Source organism: Hemitrygon akajei, chromosome 3, assembly GCF_048418815.1.
Source record: "Hemitrygon akajei chromosome 3, sHemAka1.3, whole genome shotgun sequence".
Taxonomy (NCBI): domain Eukaryota; kingdom Metazoa; phylum Chordata; class Chondrichthyes; order Myliobatiformes; family Dasyatidae; genus Hemitrygon; species Hemitrygon akajei.
This window is the reverse complement of record NC_133126.1, coordinates 378,278-399,663: the sequence shown is the minus strand read 5'-3', so window position 1 is coordinate 399,663 and position 21,386 is coordinate 378,278. Positions and strand designations below refer to the sequence as shown.

Genomic DNA, 21,386 nt, shown 5'->3' with positions numbered 1-21,386 from the left:
ACCGCCATTCAATGAGATCGTGGCTGATCTGTCCATAAACTCAGCTCCATCTACCTGCATTTTCCCCATAACCCTTAATTCCCTTACTAAGTAAAAACCTATCTTACTGTTTCTTAAATATAGTGAGGAAGCCTCAGTGGCTTCCCTTGGCACAGAATTCCACAGATTCATCACTCTCTGGGAAAAACAGTTTCTCCTCATCTCCATCCTAAATCTTCTGCCCTGAATCTTGAGGTAACATCCCCTAGTTCTAGCCTCACCTACAAATGGAAACAACTTTCCTACTTCTACCTTATCTATCCCTTTCAAAATTTTGTATGTTTCTGTAAGATCCCCTCTCATTCTTCTGAATTCCAGAGAGTATAGTCCCAGGCGACTCAATCGCTCTTCATAGGTTAACCCCTTCATCCCTGGAATCAACCTGGTGAACCTCCTCTGCACTGCCTCCAAAGCCAGTTTATCCTTCCTCAAGTATGGAGACCAGAACTGCACACAGTACTCCAGGTATGGCCTCACCAGTACCCTGTATAGTTGCAGCATGACCTCCCTGCTCTTGAATTCCATTTGCCTTCTTAATAGCCTGCTGTACCTGGAATCCAACTTTTTGTGATTCATGAACAGTCACTCCCAAGTCCCTCTGCACAACAGCATGCTGCAATTTTTCACCATTTACATAATAATCCGCTCTTCTATTATTCCCTCCAAAGTGGATGATCTCATATTTACCAACGTTGTACTCCATCTGCCAGACCTAGGCTCACTCACTTAACCTATCTATATCCCTCTGCAGACTCTCCATAATTTGCTTTTCCACTCAGTTTATGGCATGCCTGGCAACTGATGACCATAAGACCATAGGACAAAGGAGCAGTATTATGCCATTTGGCCCATCAAGTCTGCTCCACCATTCAATCACAGCTTTTCTCCCCCTTCCTCAAACCCATTCCCTGGTCTTCTCCCTGTAACCTTTAATGCCATGTCAAATCAAGAACCTATCAATCTCTACCTTAAACACACCAAATGACCTTGTCTCTATAGTTGACTGTGGTAATAAATTCACCACCCTCTGGCTAAAGAAATTTCTTCACATCTCTGTTCTAAATAGACACCCCTCTATCCTGAGGCAGTGCCCTTTTATCCTAGACTCCCCCACCATGGGAAACAGTCTTTCCATATTTACTTTGTCTAGGCTTGTCAACATTCAAAAGGTTTCAATGAGATCTCCCCTCATCCTTTTAAATTTCAGTCAGTACAGACCCACAGCCATCAAGTATTTGTTATATAATAACCCTTTCATTCCTGGAATCATCCTCTGGACCCTCTCCAATGCCAGCACATCTTTTCTAACAGCCCAAAGCTGTTCACAATACTCAAGATGAGGCCTCACCAGTGCCTTATATAGCCTCAGCATCACATCCCTGCTCTTGCATTCTAGACCTCTTGAAATGAATCCTAACATTACATATGCCTTCCTCACCATCAACTCAACCTCCAAGTTAACCTTTAGTGTGTTTTGCACAAGGACTCCCAAATTCCTTTGCATTTCAGATTTTTGGATTTTCTCCCCATTTAAGAAATAGTCTGCACATTTACTTCTACTAACAAAGTGCATGATCTTTCATTTTCCAACAATATACTTAATTTGCTACTCTCTTGCCCATTCTCCTAATCTAAGTCCTTCTGCAGCATACCTGTTTCTTCAACATTAACTGCTCCTCCACCAATCTTCATAACATCTGCAAACTTGGCAACAAAGCCATCTATTTCATCATCTAAATCATTGATGTACAGCATTAAAAGAAGCGGTCCCAACACCAACCCTTGCGGAATATCACTGGCAGCCAACCAGAAAAGGATCCTTTTATAACTATTTGCTTCCTCCTACCAATCAGCCAATTGCTGCCTCCTACCAATCAGCCAATGCTCTATTTATGCCAGCAACTTTCCTCAAATACCTTGGGCTCTTTACTTGGTAAGATGCCTCATGTGTAGCTCCTTGTCAAAGGCCTTCCAATAGTCCAAATAAACACTGACTGCATCCCCTTTATCTATCCTACTTGTAATCTCCTCAAAGAATTCCTACAGGTTCATCAAGCAAGATCTTCCCTTTAGGAAACCATGCTGACTTTGTCTTATCTTGTACAGTATCACTAAGTACTCCATAACCTCATCCTAAACAATTGATTCCAACATCTTCCCAACCACTGAGGTCAGGGTAAATGGTATACAAATTCCTTTCTGCTGCCTTCCTCCTTTCTTAAAGAGTGGAGTGACATTTGCAGTCTTCTAGTCCTTTGGCACCATGCCAGAGTCCAATGATATTTGAAAGATCATTGATAACGCCTCCACAATCTCTGCTACCTCTTTCAGAACCCCAGGGTACAGTTCATCTGGTCAGTTTAACTTATGTACCCTTAGATCTTTCTAAGCAACTTTCTAAGAAGATTTTTTGAGCAACTTCTCCCTTTTAATAGTAACTGCACTCAATTCTCTTCCTTTACACACTACAACATCTGGCACACTGCTAGTGTCTTCCACAGCAAAGACTAATGCAAAATACTCATTTAGTTCATCTGCCATCTCCTTGTTCAGCCCCCATTATTATTTTGCCACCTCATCTTCCAGCAGTCCTAAATCCACTCTCATCTCTTATTTTTTTTACATACTTGAAAAAGCTTTTACTATCCATTTCGATATTGTTTACTAGCTTGCTTTCATATTTTATCTTTGCCCTCCTAATGATACTTTGAGTTGCTCTCTGTAGGTTTTTAAAAGCTTCCCAATCCTCTCTTTCTGCTAATTTTTGCTTTGTTATATGTCCTCTCTTTTGCTTTTACATTATCTTTGACTTCCCTTTCACAGTTGTACTATTTTGCATTTGAGTATTTCTTCATTTTTAGAATACATCTGTCCTGTACCGTCCTCATTTTTCCCAGAAAGTCAGGCCATTGCTGCACTGCTACCATCCCTGCCAGCAGTTCCTTTCAATTTACTTTGGCCAACTCCTCTCTCATACCACAGTAATCACTGACCTAAACAACTAAAGATCCCACAGCACATTGTTAAGACCACCATGAGACCAGACATCTTCCTCGTCTCAGAGGCAACAAAATTCACCATTCTGTTGGAGCTGACAGTGCTGTGGGAGGAGGTCCATGAGAGGAAGCTTGCCAGATGTGAGGAATTGGCCACAGAAGTCTAAGAGCATGCCCATGGAAGTAGGCTGCCAGAACTTCAATGGACAGTCTCTTCATATACAAGGAGGCAGAGAGCCATCAGCAACATCATCCAGGCAGCAGAGAAAGCCTCAAGATGGCTCTGGATGAAAAAAACAAGTCCATAGGGATCTGCAGCATATGCTACCTGAACACAAGTCATAGCTTGATCAACCACAACTGGGTCACCTGGGGGACAGTGCCTGATGTTGAAAGACTCGAAACACTTGATGACCCCAGGTTACATCTCTGATATCCTTCTCTCACCTTATCTCCTTCCCTGCCCGTTGCCTCCCTCTGGTGTTCCTCCCCCTTCCCCTTCTTCCATGGTTTACCACCCTCTCCTATCAGATTTATTCTTCTCCAACCCTTTATTTCTTTCACCAATCAACTTCCTAGCTCTTTACTTCACCCCTCCCCCACTCCCAGTTTCCCCTATCACCTACCATCTGGTACTTCTTCCTCACCTACCATCACATTCTAACTCTGACTTCTCTTTTTTTTCCCCCAGTCCTGATGAAAGGCCTCGATTCAAAACATTGACTGTTTACTCTTTTCCACAAATGCTGCCCGGCCTGCTGAATTCCTCCAGCATTTTGTGTACGATGCTTGGATTTCAAGTGTTTGCAGATTTTCTTCTGTTTATGTAACATCCTTAATGATGTGTTCAGAGCATGATGAACTTGGGAGTGTTGTCCATGAATCACAGAAGGTTGCAAGTGCAGCAGGCTATCAAGAAGGCAAATGGGATGTTGGCCTACATTACTACAGAGACTAAATTTAAGAGCAGGGAGGTTATGCTGCAACTGTACAGGGTACTATGAAGAGAAACTACTCTTGGGACTACTCACTGTAACTTAGAAGAATGAGAGGAGATTTTAGAGAAACATAAATTTATGAAAAGAATACATAAGATAGAGGCAGGAAAGTAGGTTCCACTGATAGGTGAGACTAGAACTAGGGGACATAGCCTCAAGATAAGGTACCTCATGCAAGGCTCATTGAGAAAATAAGGAGGCATGGGATCCAAGGGGACCTTGCTTTGTGGATCCAGAATTGGCTTGCTCACAGAAGGCAAAGGATGGTTGTAGCCTGGCTGTATTTTGCATGGAGGTTGGTGACCAGTGTTGTGCCTCAGGGATCTGTTCTGGGACCCCTACTCGGTGATTTTTATAAATAAACTGGACGAGGAAGTGGGGGGAATGGGTTAGTAAATTTGGTGATGACACAAAGGTTGGGGGTGTTGTGGAGAGTGTGGAGAGCTGTCAGAGATTACAGCAGGATATTGATAGGATGGAAAACTGGGCTGAGAAGTGGCAGATGCAGTTCAACCAGAAATGGCAGTGAGGTGGTTCACTTTCATGCGTCAAATATGATGGCAGAATATAGTATTAAAGGTAAGACTCTTGGCAGTGTGGAGGATCAGAGGGATCTTGGGGACCGACTCCATAGGACATTCATAGCTGCTGGTGCATTGACCTTCATCAACCATGGGATTGAGTTTAAGAGCTGGGAGGTAATGTTGAAGCTATATAGGACCCTGGTCAGACCCACTTGGAGGGCTGCACTCAGTTCTGGTCATCTCACTACAGGAAGGATGTGAAAACTATAGAAAGGGTGCAGAGAGATTTACAAGGATGTTGCCTAGATTGGGGAGCATGCCTTATGAGAACAGGTTGAGTGAAATCGGCCTTTTCTCCTTGGAGGACAGAGGATGAGAGGTGACCTGATAGAGGTGTATAAGATTATGAGAGGCATTGATCATGTGGATAGTCAGAAGTTTTTTCCCAAGGCTGAAATGGCTAACAAGAAAGGGCACAGTTTTAAGGTGCTTGGAAGTAGGTACAGAGGAGATGTCAGGTGTAAGCTTTTTACGCAGAGAGTGGTGAGTGCGTGGAATGGGCTGCCGGCGATGGTAGTGGAGACAGACACGATAGTGTCTTTTAAGAGTCTCCTAGATAGGTACATGTAGCTTAGAAAAATAGAAGATTATGAGTAACCCTAAGTAATTTCGAAAGCAAGTACATGTTTGGCACAGCATGTGGGCTGAAGAACCTGTGTTGTGCTGTAGTTTTTCCATGTTTCTATGTAATATTGTATTTCATTTGCCACTTCTTTGCCCATTCCCCTAAACTATCTAAGTCTCCCTGTAGGCTCTGTTTCCTCAACACTACCCATTCCTCCACCTATCTTTTATCATTGGCAAATTTAGCCACAAATCCATTAATCCCATAGTCCAAATTATTGACAGATATCGTAAGAAGCAGCAGTCCCAACACCAACCCATGTGGAACTCCACTGGTAACCAGCAGCCAGCCAGTATAGCAGCCACCCTTCATTACCACTCTCTGTTTTCCGCCGATCAGCCAATGCTCCACCCATGCTAGTAACTTCCCTGTAATTTCACGGGCCTCACCTTGCTAAACAGCCTCATGTGCAGCACCTTGTCAAAGGTCTTTGAAAATCCAAGTATATCTACTGCATCTCCTTTGTCTACCCTGCTTGAAATTTCCTCAAAAAATTGCAGCAGTTAGTCAGGCAGGATTTTCCTTTCAGGAAACCATGATGGCTTCGGCCTATCTTGTCATGTGCCTCCAGGTACTCCATAATCTCATCCCTAAAAAAATCGATTCTAACAACTTCCCAACCACTGATGTCAGGCTAACAGGTTTATAAATTCACTTCTGCTGCCTCCCACCCTTCTTAAATAGCGTAGTAACAATTGCAATTTTCCAGTCATCCAGTACAATGCCCAACTCTATCAATTCTTGAAAGCTCATTGTTAATGCCTGCATAATCTCTCCAGCTTCTTCTTTCAGAACCCGAGGGTGGATTCCATCAGGTCCAGGAGATTTATCCACCCTCAGACCATTAAGCTTCCTGATCACCTTCTCAGTCATAATTTTCACTGCACATACATCACTTCCCTGACACTCTTTAAGGTCTGAACTCTTTAAGCTCTTTATACTGCAGATATCTTCAACTGTGGCAAAATACGCATTCAGTTCTTTTGCCATCTCTGTGTCTCTCATTACAACATCTCCAGTGCCATTTTCTATTGGTCCTATATCCACCCTCAACTCTCTTTGACCTTTTTAATACGTAAAAAAAAACTTTTAGTATTTTCTTTGATATTAGTTGCCAGCTTCCTTTCATAATTCATCTTTTCCTTCCTAATGACCTTCTTAGTTTCCTTCTGCAAGTTTTTATAAGCTTCCCAATCCTCTATCTTAACACTGGCTTTGGCCTCCTTGTTTGCCATCTCTTTTGCTTTTACTTTGGCTCTGACTTCACTAGTCAGCCACAGTAGTGTCCTTCTTCCATTCAAAAATTTCTTCTTATTTGGTATGTATCTGTCTTACACTTCCCTCATTTTTTGCAGAAACTCCAGCCATTGCTGCTCTGCTGTCCTTCCTGTTAGCATCTTCCCAATCCACTTTCATGTTAAAATCCAAGTTCCTGCCTAACAACTTTATTTTTCCCCTTACTCCAATTAAATGCTTTCCTAACTTGTCTGTTCCAAGCCCTCTCCAATGCAATGGTAAAGGAGATAGAATTGTGATCACTATCTCCAAAATGCTCTCCAGAGAGTTGACAGCTGATCAGGTAGGTTCATTTCCTAATACCAGATCAAGTACAGTCTCTCCTCTTGTAGGCTTATCTACATATTGTGTCAGCAGCTGGGATTGTTGCTTGCTGTCGCTTACGCGCAGGAAGGAGGAGAGCTGGGGGGAGGACTTTGGGGTTTTAACATTTAACTATCATTCATTCTTTGGGGTACTCCTCTGTTTTTGTGGATGGATGCAAAGAAAAAGCATTTCACGATGAAAATTGTATACATTAAATGTACTTCTGAAACCTTTCTGAACACACCTAACAAACTCTACCCCATCTAAACCTCTCATTCTAGGCAGTTGCCAATCAATATTAGGGATCTAATAAATCTAACAAAATCTCCCACCACGACAACCCTGTTACTATTGCACCTTTCCAGCATTTGTCTCTCTATCTGCTCCTCAATGTCCCTGTTATTGGGTGGTATATAAAAAATACCCAGTAGATTTATTGACAACCATTTCCTGTTCCTAACTTCCACACACACAGACTCAGTAGACCAGGGGCTCCAACCTTTTTTGCACCGCAGACTGATTTAATATTGACAATATTCTTGCAGACTGGGGGGGGGGGGGGGGTGTTAAACACGACCGGAATACAGTGATACTCGCTGGGGTTCCTTATGTCCATTCTATTCCGCAATTTAGTTTTCATGGCTATCAACACTTGCTTCTGTCCCGCTTGCTCACGTTTTTTCCGCTCTAAAAACTCTGCAGGTTTGTCTTTAAGTGCAGGGTGCTTAGACTCAAGGTACTGAAGCAGTCTTGAGGAATTCATTGCCTCCGGGCCTGAACTCCAGCCTCCCATCCACCCGCCACCAGACGCCTTGGCCAGGTGCAGCTGGTCATGGGTGGGGTGAGAGGACAAGGGCCAGAGGTCCCCGTGCTGGGGTGGCGGCAGTCGCAGTCCACAGAGACCAACCGAGCGAGGAGTGCGGCAGGACGCACACCCGCCCCCCCCCCCCCCCCCCCCCCCCCCCCCCGTAGGTAGGTAGGTAGGATCTATCGGCCGACAAAATTTTGGCTCGAGGGATGACTTTCAGTAGATCGCAGCAAGTTAGCTGCTCTGCTGCTTATGAAACCCCGAGCCCAAATTAGGTCATCTGCAAATATTTTAGCACCAGGTTCCCCACGAACATTCGGTGTGCTAAACAGGTTCAGAGGCGGTGCCTGTCTGTCCGCACTCCAAGCCAGTAGAAACGGCACTTCTCACCGGCCGCACAAGGCGGCCGGTTACCCAAGGCCAACCAGTCATCCTTGATGAGAGGGTATCACTGAGTTTAGGCGACTGATGACCTCGCATGGGTAATGACCTCACATATATTCAACAGTGGGCATGACAGGGAATGAGGAAAGGTGCAGCTGACTCATATCATTTCATATCGCCAAATCTTATCATTTCCTCGCAGCCCGATAGCAGATACTTCACGGCCCGGTGGTTGAGGACCAATGCAGTAGACAATTCCTCCATGACTTCCTCCTTTTCTGCAGCCGTGCGGCATCTCTGATCAACAGTGCCACGCCTCCACCTCTTTTGCCTCCCTCGCTGTCCTTTCTGAATCATCTAATGCCTGGCCCTCAAAGTAACCATTCCTGCCCCTGAGCCATCCAAGACTCTATAATGGCCACAACATCATAGATTCAAGTACTGATCCATGCTCTAAGCTCATCTGCTTTGTTCATGATACTCCTTGAATTAAAATAGACATATCTTAAACAATCAGTCTGAGCACTTCCCTTCTCTATCACCTGCCTATCCTCACTCTCATACTGTCTGCAAGCTTTCTCGATTTGTGAGCCAACAGCCCCTTCCTCGGTCTCTTCAGTTCTGTTTTCACCCCCCAGCAATTCCAGTTTAAACTCTCCCTAAAAGCCTTAGCAAACCTCCCTGCCAGGATACTGGTCCTCCTTGGATTCAAGTGCAACTCATCCTTTTTGTACAGGTCACTCCTGCCCCAAAAGAGGTCCCAATGAGCCAGAAATTTGAAACCCTGTCCCCTGCTACAATCTCTCAGCCATGCATTTATCCTCCACCTCACTCTATTCCTATGCTTACTATCACGTGGCACAGGCAATAATCCCAAGATTACTACCTTTGACATCCTCCTTCTCAATTGCTTCCTAACTCCCTGTAGTCTGTTTTCAGGACCTCCTCACTTTTCCTACCTATGTCACTGGTACCAATATGTATGACCAACATCGCAAAACACTTCATCACAGCAGATGTTAGTGCCACTGGGTGATAGTCATTGAGGCAGCTCACCCTGCTCTTCTTAGGTACTGGTCTGATTGTTGCTCTTTTGAAGCAGGAGGGAACCTCTGACTGCAACAGTGAGAGATTGAAGATGTCCTTGAACAATCCTACCAGCTGGTTGGCACAGGTTTTCAGAGCCTGATGCTTTGTAAGGGTTACCCCTCTTGAAAGATGTTCTGATGTCATGACGTCAGCCTCTGCGATAGAGATCACAGGGTCACCAGAGGCTGCAAGGATTTGCAAAGATGTAGTTTTATTCTTCCTTTTGAAGCATGTATAAAAGGTGTTGAGCTCCTCTGGGAGTGAAACATCACTGCCATTCATGATGGTAGGTTTTGTTTTATTGGAAGTAATGGCCTGTAAACCCTGCCAGAGCTGGCGTGCATGCAATTCAGTATCCAACCTCAACTGGAATTGTTTTGTCACCCTTAAGATAATCTTCTGTCAGTTGTATGTGGACTTCTTGTATAATTCTGGATCATTCTGGGGGGTGGGAATCAATTTGTAGAGACTAGGGGAAAGGAGATTAGTTCACAAATAGAGAAAGCTAGTAGACAGTCTGTGAGGGAGGATAGGCAGGTGATAGAGAAGGGGAGCACTCAGACCAAAGATGTAGGGGAGAAGGAAGAAAAAGATAATAAAGTTGATCGCATCGTTAGGGATAAACAGAGAGGAACAGGTGGAAAGTTTCTTAAATGCATCTATTTTAATGCTAGGAGCATTGTAAGAAAGGTGGATGAGTTAGAGCATGGATTGGTACCTGGAAATGTGATGTTGTAGCTATTAGTGAAACATGGTTGCAGGAGGGGTGTGACTGGCAACTAAATATTCCTGGATTTCGTTGCTTCAGGTGTGATAGAATCGGAGGGGCAAGAGGAGGAGGTGTTGCATTGCTTGTCAGAGAAAATATTACAGTGGTGCTTTGCAGGATAGATTAGAGGGCTCATCTAGGGAGACTACTTGGGTGGAATTGAGGAATGGGAAAGGTGCAGTAACACATAGGGGTGTATTATAGACCACCTAATGGGGAGCGAGAATTGGAGGAGCAAATTTATAAGGAGATAGCAGAAGGTTGTGATTGTGGGAGATTTTAATTTTCCACACATACACAAGGAAGCCCATTCTGTAAAAGGGCTGGATGGTTTGGAGTTTGTAAAATGTGTGCAGGATAGTTTTCTGCAGCAATACATAGAGGTACCAACTAGAGAAGGGGCAGTGTTGGATCTCCTGTTACGGAATGAGATAGGTCAGGTGACGGAGGTATGGGTTGGGGAGCACTTCGGGTCCAGTGATCACAATGCCATTAGTTTCAATATAATTATGGAGAAGGATAGGACTGGACCCAGGGTTGAGATTTTTGATTGGAGAAAGGCTAACTTTGAGGAGATGCAAAAGGATTTAGAAGGAGTGGATTGGGACAATTTGTTTTATGGGAAGGATGTAATAGAGAAATGGAGGTCATTTAAAGGTGAAATTTTGAGAGTACAGAATCTTTATGTTCCTGTTAGGTTGAAAGGAAAAGTTAAAAGTTTGAGAGAGCCATGGTTTTCAAGGGATATTGGAAACTTGGTTCAGAAAAAGAGGGAGATCTACAATAAATATAGGCAGCATGGAGTAAATGAGGTGCTTGAGGAATATAAAGAATGTAAAAAGAATCTTAAGAAAAAATTAGAAACGCTAAAAGAAAATACGAGGTTGTTTTGGCAAGTAAGGTGAAAATAAATCTGAAGGGTTTCTACAGTTATATTAATAGCAAAAGGATAGTGAGGGATAAAATTGGTCCCTTAGAGAATCAGAATAGACAGCTATGTGTGGAGCCGAAAGAGATGGGGGAGATTTTGAACAATTTCTTTTCTTCTGTATTCACTAAGGAGAAGGATATTGAATTGTGTAAGGTAAGGCAAACAAGTAGGGAAGTTATGGAAGCTATGACGATTAAAGAGGAGGAAGTACTGGCGCATTTAAGGAATATAAAAGTGGATAAATCTCCAGGTCCTGACAGGATATTCCCTAGGACCTTGAGGGAAGTTAGTGTAGAAATAGCAGGAGCTCTGACAGAAATATTTCAAATGTCATTAGAAATGGGGATGGTGCCGGAGGATTGGCGTATTGATCATGTTGTTCCATTGTTTAAAAAGGGTTCTAAGAGTAAACCTAGCATTTATAGGCCTGTCAGTTTGACGTCAGTGGTGGGTAAATTAATGGAAAGTATTCTTAGAGATGGTATATATAATTATCTGGATAGACCGGGTCTGATTAGGAATAGTCAGCATGGATTTGTGCGTGGAAGGTCATGTTTGACAAATCTTATTGAATTTTTTGAAGAGGTTACGAGGAAAGTTGACGAGGGTAAGGCAGTGGATGTTGTCTATATGGACTTCAGTAAGGCCTTTGACAAGGTTCCGCACGGAAGGTTAGTTAGGAAGGTTCAATCGTTAGGTATTAATATTGAAGTAGTAAAATAGATTCAACAGTGGCTAGATGGGTGATGCCAGAGAATAGTGGTGGATAACTGTTTGTCAGGTTGGAGGCCAGTGACTAGTGGTGTGCCTCAGGGATCTGTATTGGGTCCAATGTTGTTTGTCATATACATTAATGATCTGGATGATGGGGTGGTAAATTGGATTAGTAAGTATGCAGATGATACTAAGGTAGGTGGCGTTGTGGATAATGAAGTAGGTTTTCAAAGCTTGCAGAGAGATCTAGGCCAGTTAGAACAGTGGGCTGAGCGATGGCAGATGAAGTTTAATGCTGATAAGTGTGAGGTACTACATTTTGGTAGGAATAATCCAAATAGGACAAACATGGTAAATGGTAGGGCATTGAAAAATGCAGTAGAACAGAGTAATCTAGGAATAATGGTGCATAGTTCCCTGAAGGTGGAATCTCATGTGGATAGGGTGGTGAAGAAAGTTTTTGGTATGCTGGCCTTTATAAATCAGAGCATTGAGTATAGGAGTTGGGATGTAATGTTAAAATTGTACAAGGCATTGGTAAGGCCAAATTTGGAGTACTGTGTACAGTTCTGGTCACCGAATTATAGGAAAGATATCAACAAAATAGAGGGAGTACAGAGAAGATTTACTAGGATGTTACCTGGGTTTCAGCACCTAAGTTACAGGGAAAGGCTGAACAAGTTAGGTCTTTATTCTTTGGAGCGTAGAAGGTTGAGGGGGGACTTGATAGAGGTATTTAAAATAATGAGGGGGATAGATCGAGTTGACGTGGATAGGCTTTTTCCATTGAGAGAAGGGGAGATTCAAACAAGAGGACATGAGTTGAGAGTTAAGGGGCAAAAGTTTAAGGGTAACACAAGGGGGAATTACTTTACTCAGAGAGTGGTAGGTGTGTGGAATGAGCTTCCAGTAGAAGTGGTAGAGGCAGGTTCAGTATTGTCATTTAAAGTAAAATTGGATAGGTATATGGACAGGAAAGGAATGAAGGGTTAAGGGGTGAGTGCGGGCCAGTGGGACTAGGTGAGTGTAAACGTCGGCACTGACTAGAAGGGCCGAGATGACCTGCTTCCGTGCTGTAATTGTTATATGGTTATATATTGGTCATAAGTAGCACAGATTTAGCCCTAACAGACTACGAATTCCACTGCTTTTGAGTTGCATATGTCTGGTATGTTCTCAAAGGCACACTCTCATCCACTCAGTCAGGGGACTAAATTCAAGAGCCACAAGATAATGTTGCAGCTGTATGAAACCCTGGTTAGACCACACTTGGAATCCTATATGCCTCATTATAGGAAGGATGTCAATGCTTCAGAAAGAGTGCAAACGAGATTTACCAGGAAGCAACCTTGACTAGAGGGCATATCTTAAGAAGATAGGTTGAGTGAGTGAGGGCTTTTCTCCTTGCAGCAAAAAGGATGAGAGGTAACTTGATAGAGGTACACAAGACGATATGAGGCATAGGTCCAGTGCATAGCTTTTTCCCAGGGTGGAAATGGCTAATACAAGGAGGAATAATTTTGGTGACTGGAGGAAGGTATAGGGGGAATGTCAGGGGTAAGTTCTTTACAAAGAGAGTGATGGCAGAGGCAAATACATTAGGGACGTTAAAGGGATTCTTAGATAGACACATGGATGATAGAAAAATAGAGGGTAATGTTGAAGGGAAGGATTAGATTGATCTCAGAGTGGGTTAAAAGAGTGGCTCAACATCGTGGGCTGAAAGGTATGTACTGTGCTGATATATTCTATATTATAAATATATTCCTCTACTGCTCTATCTCGTCCCTTGGCAACCACATTATCTTTATTTCTTTAATTCTTCATGTAGGAATTCATACCTTGCCTAGTGGAGGATGAACATCGAAGAAAAATGTCTGGTTGATATAATAACTTCCCATTTTTCCAAAGTGAGTTTCATCCCAACTGTGAAGAGGAACAAATATTAATGATGCTGGATTTCAAAAATGCTACTTTCTCAACCAGACTACTTACAAGCATACATCACAGGCTCCACAACTACACATAATTAAATAATGCAAAATAAACAGCCAGTGAAATAAAAGGCAAAACAGAAAAGTAGGGGCTTATAATGGGAAATGTGGAAATGATAAAGATGTGTATCAATGTAAAGATGTGTATCAATGGGCTGAATGGGCTATTCTGTTCCTATATCTTATGGTCTAAAGACAGTGCTTTCAATCAGTCAACATTCCACAATCCTCCTGGAGGAAAACTAAGACCTCCTATTTTTATATTTAAAATGTTAATAAATACTAATAAATCAGGAGGTGGCTGAAATTTTGATAATGAAGTAGGCAATGTTAGATAATTAATGAGTTAAGACGGGCAGAGCATGAGTAAATGAAATTTAATTCTAAGTGTGAAAGAAGCAATTTGAGAAGTCGAATGAAGCGAGAATTTTTGGATCTTAAGGAATACTGAGGTACAGAAGATGTTGGTGTACACATAAACAAATCCCTTAAGGTGGCAGCCACAGGTGCTCAGGGCATAAGAATACCATCTGAGCAGGAACAGCCCAGCAGGCCCCTCAAGCCAGTGCTACCACTCCTTTGCTACTTTGTCAAGATATCATCGGGGCAAGGAATTAGGAGCAGAATTAGACAATTTGGTCCACTGAATCTATTCCACCAAATCATCATGGCTGATCCATTATTCCTCTCAACCCCAATATCCTGCCTTCTCCTCGTATCCCTTCATGAACTGACCAATCATTCTATCAACCTCTGCCTTAAATAATCATAAAGACTTGACTTTAACAGCTGCCTGTTATAATGAATTCCACAGATTCACCACTCTCTGGCTAAAGAAATTCCTCCTCGTCTCCATAGTAAAAGGACGCCCCGCTTTCTGAGGCTGTATCTCTGGTCTTAGACTCTCGTACTATAGGAAACATCCTCTCCACATCCACTCCATCAAAGTCTTTCACCATTTGATAGGTTTCATTCGTATTATCCCTCATTTTTTTGAATTCTAGTCAATACAGGCCCAGAGCCATCAACACTCTTCATATGACAAGCCATTAAATCCTGGAATCATTTTAGTGAACCTCCTTTGAACCCTTTCTAGTTTCAGCACATTCTTCCTAAGGGGCCCAAACCAGCTCACAATATTCCAAGTAAGGTCTCACCAGTGCTTTATAAAGTTTTAACATTACATCCTAGCTTTCATATTCTAATACTCTTGAAATTAATGCTAACACTGCATTTGCCTTCCTCACTACAGACTCAATCTGCAAATTAACCTTTAGGGAATCCTGCACAAGGACCCCCAAGTACCTATGCTTACCAGTTTTTCTGTATCTTCTCTCATTTAGGAAAATCAACCCTTTTGTTTCTTCTACCAAAGTGCATGACCATGCACTTCCCAAGTGTATTCCATATGCTACTTCCTTGCCCATTCTCCAAACCCGTCCTTCTGTAGCCTCCTTACTTCCTCAAAAATGCATGCCTCTCCACCTATCTTCATATTGTCTGCAAATTTTGCAACAAAGCCATCAATTCCATCATCCAAATCATTGGCATATAACGTAAAAAGAATCAGTCCAAACACAGACCCCTGTGGAACATCACTACTCACCGGCAGCCAACCAGAAAAGGCTCCCTTTATTCCCTCTCTTGGCCTCTTGCCAATCAGCCAATGCTTTAGCCATGCTAGAATCTTTCCCATAATACAATGGCCTCGTACCTTGTTAAGCAGCATCATATGTAGTACCTTGTCAAAGACCTTCTGAAAATCCAAGTACACATCAACTGATTCTCCTTTGTTATCCTGCTTGTTATTTTCAAAGTCCAACAGATTTATCAGGCAAGATCTTCCCTTGAGGAAACCATACTAACTATGGCCTAAACTCACATCCTTAATAATCGACTCCAACATCTTCCCAACCACAGTTCAGACTAATTGGGCTATAATTTCCTTTCTTCTGCCTCCCTCTGTTCTTGAAGAATGGTGTGAAATTTGCAACTTTCCTGTCTTCCAGAACCATTCTAGAATCTGGTGATTCTTGAAAGATCATTACTAATGCCTCCACAAACTCATCAGCTACCTCTTTCTGAACCCTGGGGTGTACATCATCTGGTCCAAGTGACTTACGTACCTTCAGACCTTTGAGTTTCCTAAAAACCTTCTCCCTAGTAATGGTGACTTCACACATTTCATGACCTCTCACACCTGGAACTTTGACCATACTGCTAGTGTCTTCCACAGTAAAGACCGACGCAAAATACTTAGTCAATTCGTCCATCATTTCCTTGACCCCATTACTACCACTCCAGTATTGTTTTCCTGTGGTCTGATATCCACTTTCATCTCTCCTTTACGCTTCATGTATCTGAAAAACTGTTTGGTAACATCTTTAATATCTTTAAATCGAAGCAAGAGGCAGAGAGTGAAGAAGTAAAGGCATCTCGGAGAGAAGCTTTTTTTTTAAACTGATCAGGGAAAAGAGGCTGGTCTGCGCAGGCGCGTGATGTAGTGCGCCAAAGGTTTAAAACAAAAACTGTCATATACAGCGGCCATTGTCGTAGCAGCCATCGGAGTGGACTGAGTCAGACAGGGACAGCTTTGGCTCAAAAGGCTTTGGCATGAACACGCAGAGGCGGAGGTAGGTTCTGGTAAATTTTGTTTTGTTTGTTCAGAGTAGAGAGAATGAGAGAATGCTAGGCAGGATGCTGGAATGCTCCTCTTGCAGGATGTGGGAAGTCCGGGAGACCTCCAGTGTCCCTGACAACGACACCTGCAAGAAGTGCACCCAGCTGCAGCTCCTAACAAACAGTGTTAGGGAACTGAAACAGGAGCTGGATGACCACTGGATCGTTCGGGAGAATGAGGAGTTTATAAATAGTAACTACAGGGAGGCAGTTACGCCAAAGCAGCAGCGCACAAGTAATTGGGTTACCGTCAGGCGAGAGAAGGGGAAATGGCAGGCAGAGCAGGGCTCCCCTGTGGCCATTCCCCTCAACAACAAGTATACCGATTTGGATACTGTTGGAGGGGATGACTTACCTGGGACCAGCTGCGGAAGCGGGATCTCCCTGGCACTGAGTCTGGTTCTGCAGTGCGAGGGGGGAGGGGGGGGGGAGAAGAGGAGAGCAGTAGTGATAGGGGACTCAACAGTTAGAGGTACAGACAGGAGGTTCTGTTGTCGGATCAGAGACTCCCAGATGGTTTGTTGCCTCCCGGGTGCCAGGGTCAGGGATGTCCCTGATCCCGTGCACAGCATTCTGAAATGGGAGGATGAGCAGCCAGATGTCATGATACACATCGGTACCAATGACATAGGAAGAAAGAGTGAGGAGGTCCTGAAGAGTGAGTATAGAGAGCTTGGTAGGAAGTTAAAAAGCAGGACTTCGAGGATGGTAATCTCAGGATTGCTACCTGTGCCACGTGCCAGTGAGGGTAAGAATAGGATGCTCTAGAGGATGAACACGTGGCTGAGGAACTGGTGTAGGGGGCAGGGTTTCAGATTTCAGGATCATCAGGACCTCTTCTGGGGCAGGTGGGACCTGTACAAGAGAGACAGGTTACACCTGAACTACAAGGTGACCAATGTCCTTGCAGGGAGGTTTCTAGTGCTATTGGGGGGTTTAAACAAGATTTGTAGGGGGATGGGAACCAGAGTGCCAGAGTAGATAGTGGAGCGGGGGTGAAAATAAATGATGTTAAAGTTTCATGCAAAGTCACAAATAGAAGGGTTGTGTGTGGTGATAATAATCTTCTAAGGTGTGTCTATTTCAATGCAAGGAGTATTGTGGGGAAGGCTTACGAGCTGAGGGCGTGGATTATCACATGGAATTATGACATTGTAGCCTTTAGTGAAACTTGGCTTCAGGAGGGGCAGGACGGGCAGCCAAATGTTCCAGGGTTTCGATGTTTCAGACGAGATAGAGGCAGAGGGATGAAGGGTGGGGGGGGGGGGGGGGGGGGAGTCATTGCTACGCAGGGAAAATGTTACATCAGTGCTCAGGCAGGACAGATTAGAGGGCTTGTCTACCAAGGCCATATGGGTGGAGCTGAGAAACAAGAAAGGTATGACCACATTAACGGGATTGTATTATAGACCACCCAATAGTCAGCAAGAATTGGAGGAACAAACCTGCAGAAAGATAGCAGACAACTGCAGGAAACAAAGTTTTGATAGCAGGAGATTTTAATTTTCCATGTATTGATTGGGACTCCCACACTGTTAAAGGTCTAGACGGGTTAGAGTTTATAAAATGTGTTCAGGAAAGTTTTCTAAATCAATATATAGAGGTACTGACTGGAGAGGATGCAATATCAGATCTCCTATTAGGAAACGAGTTAAGACAGGTGACGGAAGTGTGTGTAGGGGAACACTTTGGTTCCAGTGATCATAACACCTTTAGTTTCAACTTGATCATGGATAAAGATAGATCTGGTCCTCGGGTTGAGGTTCTAAACTGGAAAAAGGCCAAATTTGAAGAAATGAGAAAGGATCTAAAAAGCGTGGATTGGGACAGGTTGTTCTCTGGCAAGGATGTCGTTAGTAAGTGGGAGGCATTCAAAGGAGAAATTTTGAAAGTGCAGAGTTTGTATGTTCCTGTCAGGATTAAAGGCAAAGTGAGTAAGAATAAGGAACCTTGGTTCTCATGGGATATTGGAACTCTGATAAAGAAGAAAGATGTATGACATGTATAGGAAACAGGGAGCAAACTAAGGTACTTGAGGAATATTAAAAGTGCAAAAAAATACTTAAGAAAGAAATCAGGATGGCTAAAAGAAGGCATGAGGTAGCTTTGGCAGTCAAGGTGAAGGATAATCCAAAGAGTTTCTACAGGTATATTAAGAGCAAAAGGATAGTAAGGGATAAAATAAATATAGGTAGAATGGAGTAAATGAGGTGCTTGAGGAATATAAAGAATGTAAAAAGAATCTTAAGAAAGAAATTAGAAAAGCTAAAAGAAGATACGAGGTTGTTTTGGCAAGTAAGGTGAAAATAAATTCAAAGGGTTTCTACAGTTATATTAATAGCAAAAAGATAGTGAGGGATGAAATTGGTCCCTTAGAGAATCAGAGTGGACAGCTATGTGTGGAGCCAAAAGAGATGGGGGAGATTTTGAACAATTTCTTTTCTTGGGTATTCACCAAGGAGAAGGATATTGAATTGTGTAAGGTAAGGGAAACAAGTAGGGAAGTTATGGAAACTATGACGATTAAAGAGGAGGAAGTGCTGGTGCTTTTAAGGAATATAAAAGTGGATAAATCTCCAGGTCCTGACAGGATATTCCTTAGGACCTTGAGGGAAGTTAGTTTAGAAATAGCAGGGGCTCTGTCAGAAATATTTCAAATGTCATTAGAAACGGGGATGCTGCCAGAGGATTGGCATAATGCTCATGTTGTTCCATTGTTTAAAAAGGGTTCTAAGAGTAAACCTAGCAATTATAGGCCTGTCAGTTTGACCTCAGTGGTGGGTAAATTAGTAGAAAGTATTCTTAGAGATGGTATATATAATTATCTGGATAGACAGGGTCTGATTAGGAACAGTCAACATGGATTTGTGCGTGGAAGGTCATGTTTGACAAATCTTATTTAATTTTTTGAAGAGGTTATCAGGAAAGTTGACGAGGGTAAAACAGTGGATGTTGTCTATATGGACTTCAGTAAGGCCTTTGACAAGGTTCCGCTCGGAAGGTTAGTTAGGAAGGTTCAATGGTTAGGTATTAAAATTGAAGTAGTAAAATGGATTCAACAGTGGCTGGATGGAAGATGCCAGAGAGCAGTGGTGGATACCTGTTTGTCAGGTTGGAGGCCAGTGACTAGTGGTGTGCCTCAGGGATCTGTACTGGGTCCAATGTTGTTTGTCATATACATTAATGATCTGGATGATGGGGTGGTAAATTGGATTAGTAAATATGCAGATGATACTGAGGTAGGAGGCGTTGTGGATAATGAAGTAGGTTTTCAAAGCTTGCAGAGAGATCTAGGCCAGTTAGAAGAGTGGGCTGAACTAAGGCAGATGGAGTTTAATGCTGTTAAGTGTGAGGTGTTACATTTTGGTAGGAATAATCCAAATAGGACATACATAGTAAATGGTAGGGAATTAAAGAATGCAGTAGAACAGAGTGATCTAGGAATAATAGTGCATAGCTCCCTGAAGGTGGAATCTCATGTGGATAGAGTGGTGAAGAAAGCTTTTGGTATGTTGGCCTTTATAAATCAGAGTATTGAGTATAGGAGTTGGGATGTAATGTTAAAATTGTACAAGGCATTGGTCAGGCCGAATTTGGAGTATTGTGTACAGTTCTGGTCACCGAATTATAGGAAAGATATCAACAAAATAGAGAGAGTACAGAGAAGATTTACTAGAATGTTACCTGGGTTTCAGCACCTAAGTTATAGAGAAAGGTTGAACAAGTTAGGTCTTTATTCTTTGGAGCATAGAAGGTTGAGGGGGGACTTGATAGAGGTATTTAAATTTATGAAGGGGATAGATAGAGTTGACATGGATAGGCTTTTTCCACTGAGAGTAGGGGAGATTCAAACAAGAGGACTTGAGTTGAGAATTAGGGGGCAAAAGTTTAGGGGTAACATGAGAGGGAATTTCTTTACTCAGAGAGTGGTAGCTGTGCGGAACGGGATTCCAGTAGAAGTGGTAGAGGCAGGTTCAGTATTGTCATTTAAAGTAAAATTGGATAGGTATAGGAACAGGAAAGGAATGGAGGGTTATGGGCTGAGTGCAGGTCAGTGGGACTAGGTGAGAATAAGTGTTCAGCACAGACTAGAAGAGCCGAGATGGCCTGTTTTTGTGCTGTAATTGTTATATGGTTTTAAAATTGGGCCTCTTGAAGATTGGAGTGGTCGGCTATGTATGGAACCAAAAGAAATGGAGGACATCTTAAACAGGTTTTTTGCATCTGTATTTACTAAGGAAACTGGCATGGAGTCTTTGGAAATAAGGCAAGTAGGTAGTGAGGTCATGGAACCTATACAGATTGAAGAGGAGGAGGTGCTTGTTATCTTGAGGCAAATCAGAGTAGATAAATCCCCAGGATCTGACAGGGTATTCCCTCGGACCTTGAAGGAGACTAGTGTTGAAATTGCAGGGACCCTGGCAGATATATTTTAAATGTCGGTTTCTACGGGTGAGGTGCCGGAGGATTGCTCATGTTGTTCCGTTAAAAAAGGCTCTAAAAGTAATCTGGGAAATTATAGGCCGGTAAATTTGACATCAGTAGTAGGTAAATTATTGGAAGGAGTACTAAGAGACAGGATCAACAAGTATTTAGATAGACAGGGACTTATTTGGGAGAGTCAACACGGCTTTGTGCATGGTAGGTCTTGTTTAACAAATCTATTAGAGTTTTTCGAGGAGGTTACCAGGAATGTGGATGAAGGGAAGGCAGTGGATGTTGTCTACATGAACTTCAGTAAGGCCTTTGATAAGGTCCTGCATGGGAAGTTAGTTAGGAAGATTCAGTCGCTAGGTATACATGGTGATGTAGTAAATTGGATTAGACATTGGCTCAATGGGAGAAGTCAGAGAGTGGCAGTGGAGGATTGCTTCTCTGAGTGGAGGCCTGTGACTAGTGGTGTGCCACAGGGATCAATGCTGGGTCCATTGTTATTTGTCATCTATATCAATGATCTGGATGATAATCTGGTAAATTGGATCAGCAAATTTGCTGATGATAGAAAGATTGGAGGTGTAATGGACAGTGAGGAAGGTTTTCAAAGCTTGCAGAGGGATTTGGACCAGCTGGAAAAATGGGCTGAAAAATGGCAGATGGAGTTTAATACAGACAAGTGCGAGGTATTGCACTTTGGAAGAACAAACCAAGGTAGATCACACAAGGTAAATGGTAGG

At 42.9% G+C, this 21,386-nt stretch overlaps 1 protein-coding gene across 2 annotated transcripts in view; it reads right to left on the bottom strand.

Moving 5' to 3' along the window:
- pomt2 (protein-O-mannosyltransferase 2) overlaps positions 1-21,386 on the bottom strand; it is a 303,990-nt gene that overhangs the window by 265,170 nt on the left and 17,434 nt on the right. Inside the window, exon 2 of one of the 2 annotated variants that reach the window (XM_073039121.1) lies at positions 13,381-13,465. The exons of the other annotated variant lie outside the window; for it this stretch is intronic. Within the exon in view, the coding sequence (XP_072895222.1) occupies positions 13,381-13,465 (85 nt within the window). The remainder of the gene's footprint in view (positions 1-13,380; positions 13,466-21,386) is intronic. 2 annotated transcript variants of the gene reach the window in all.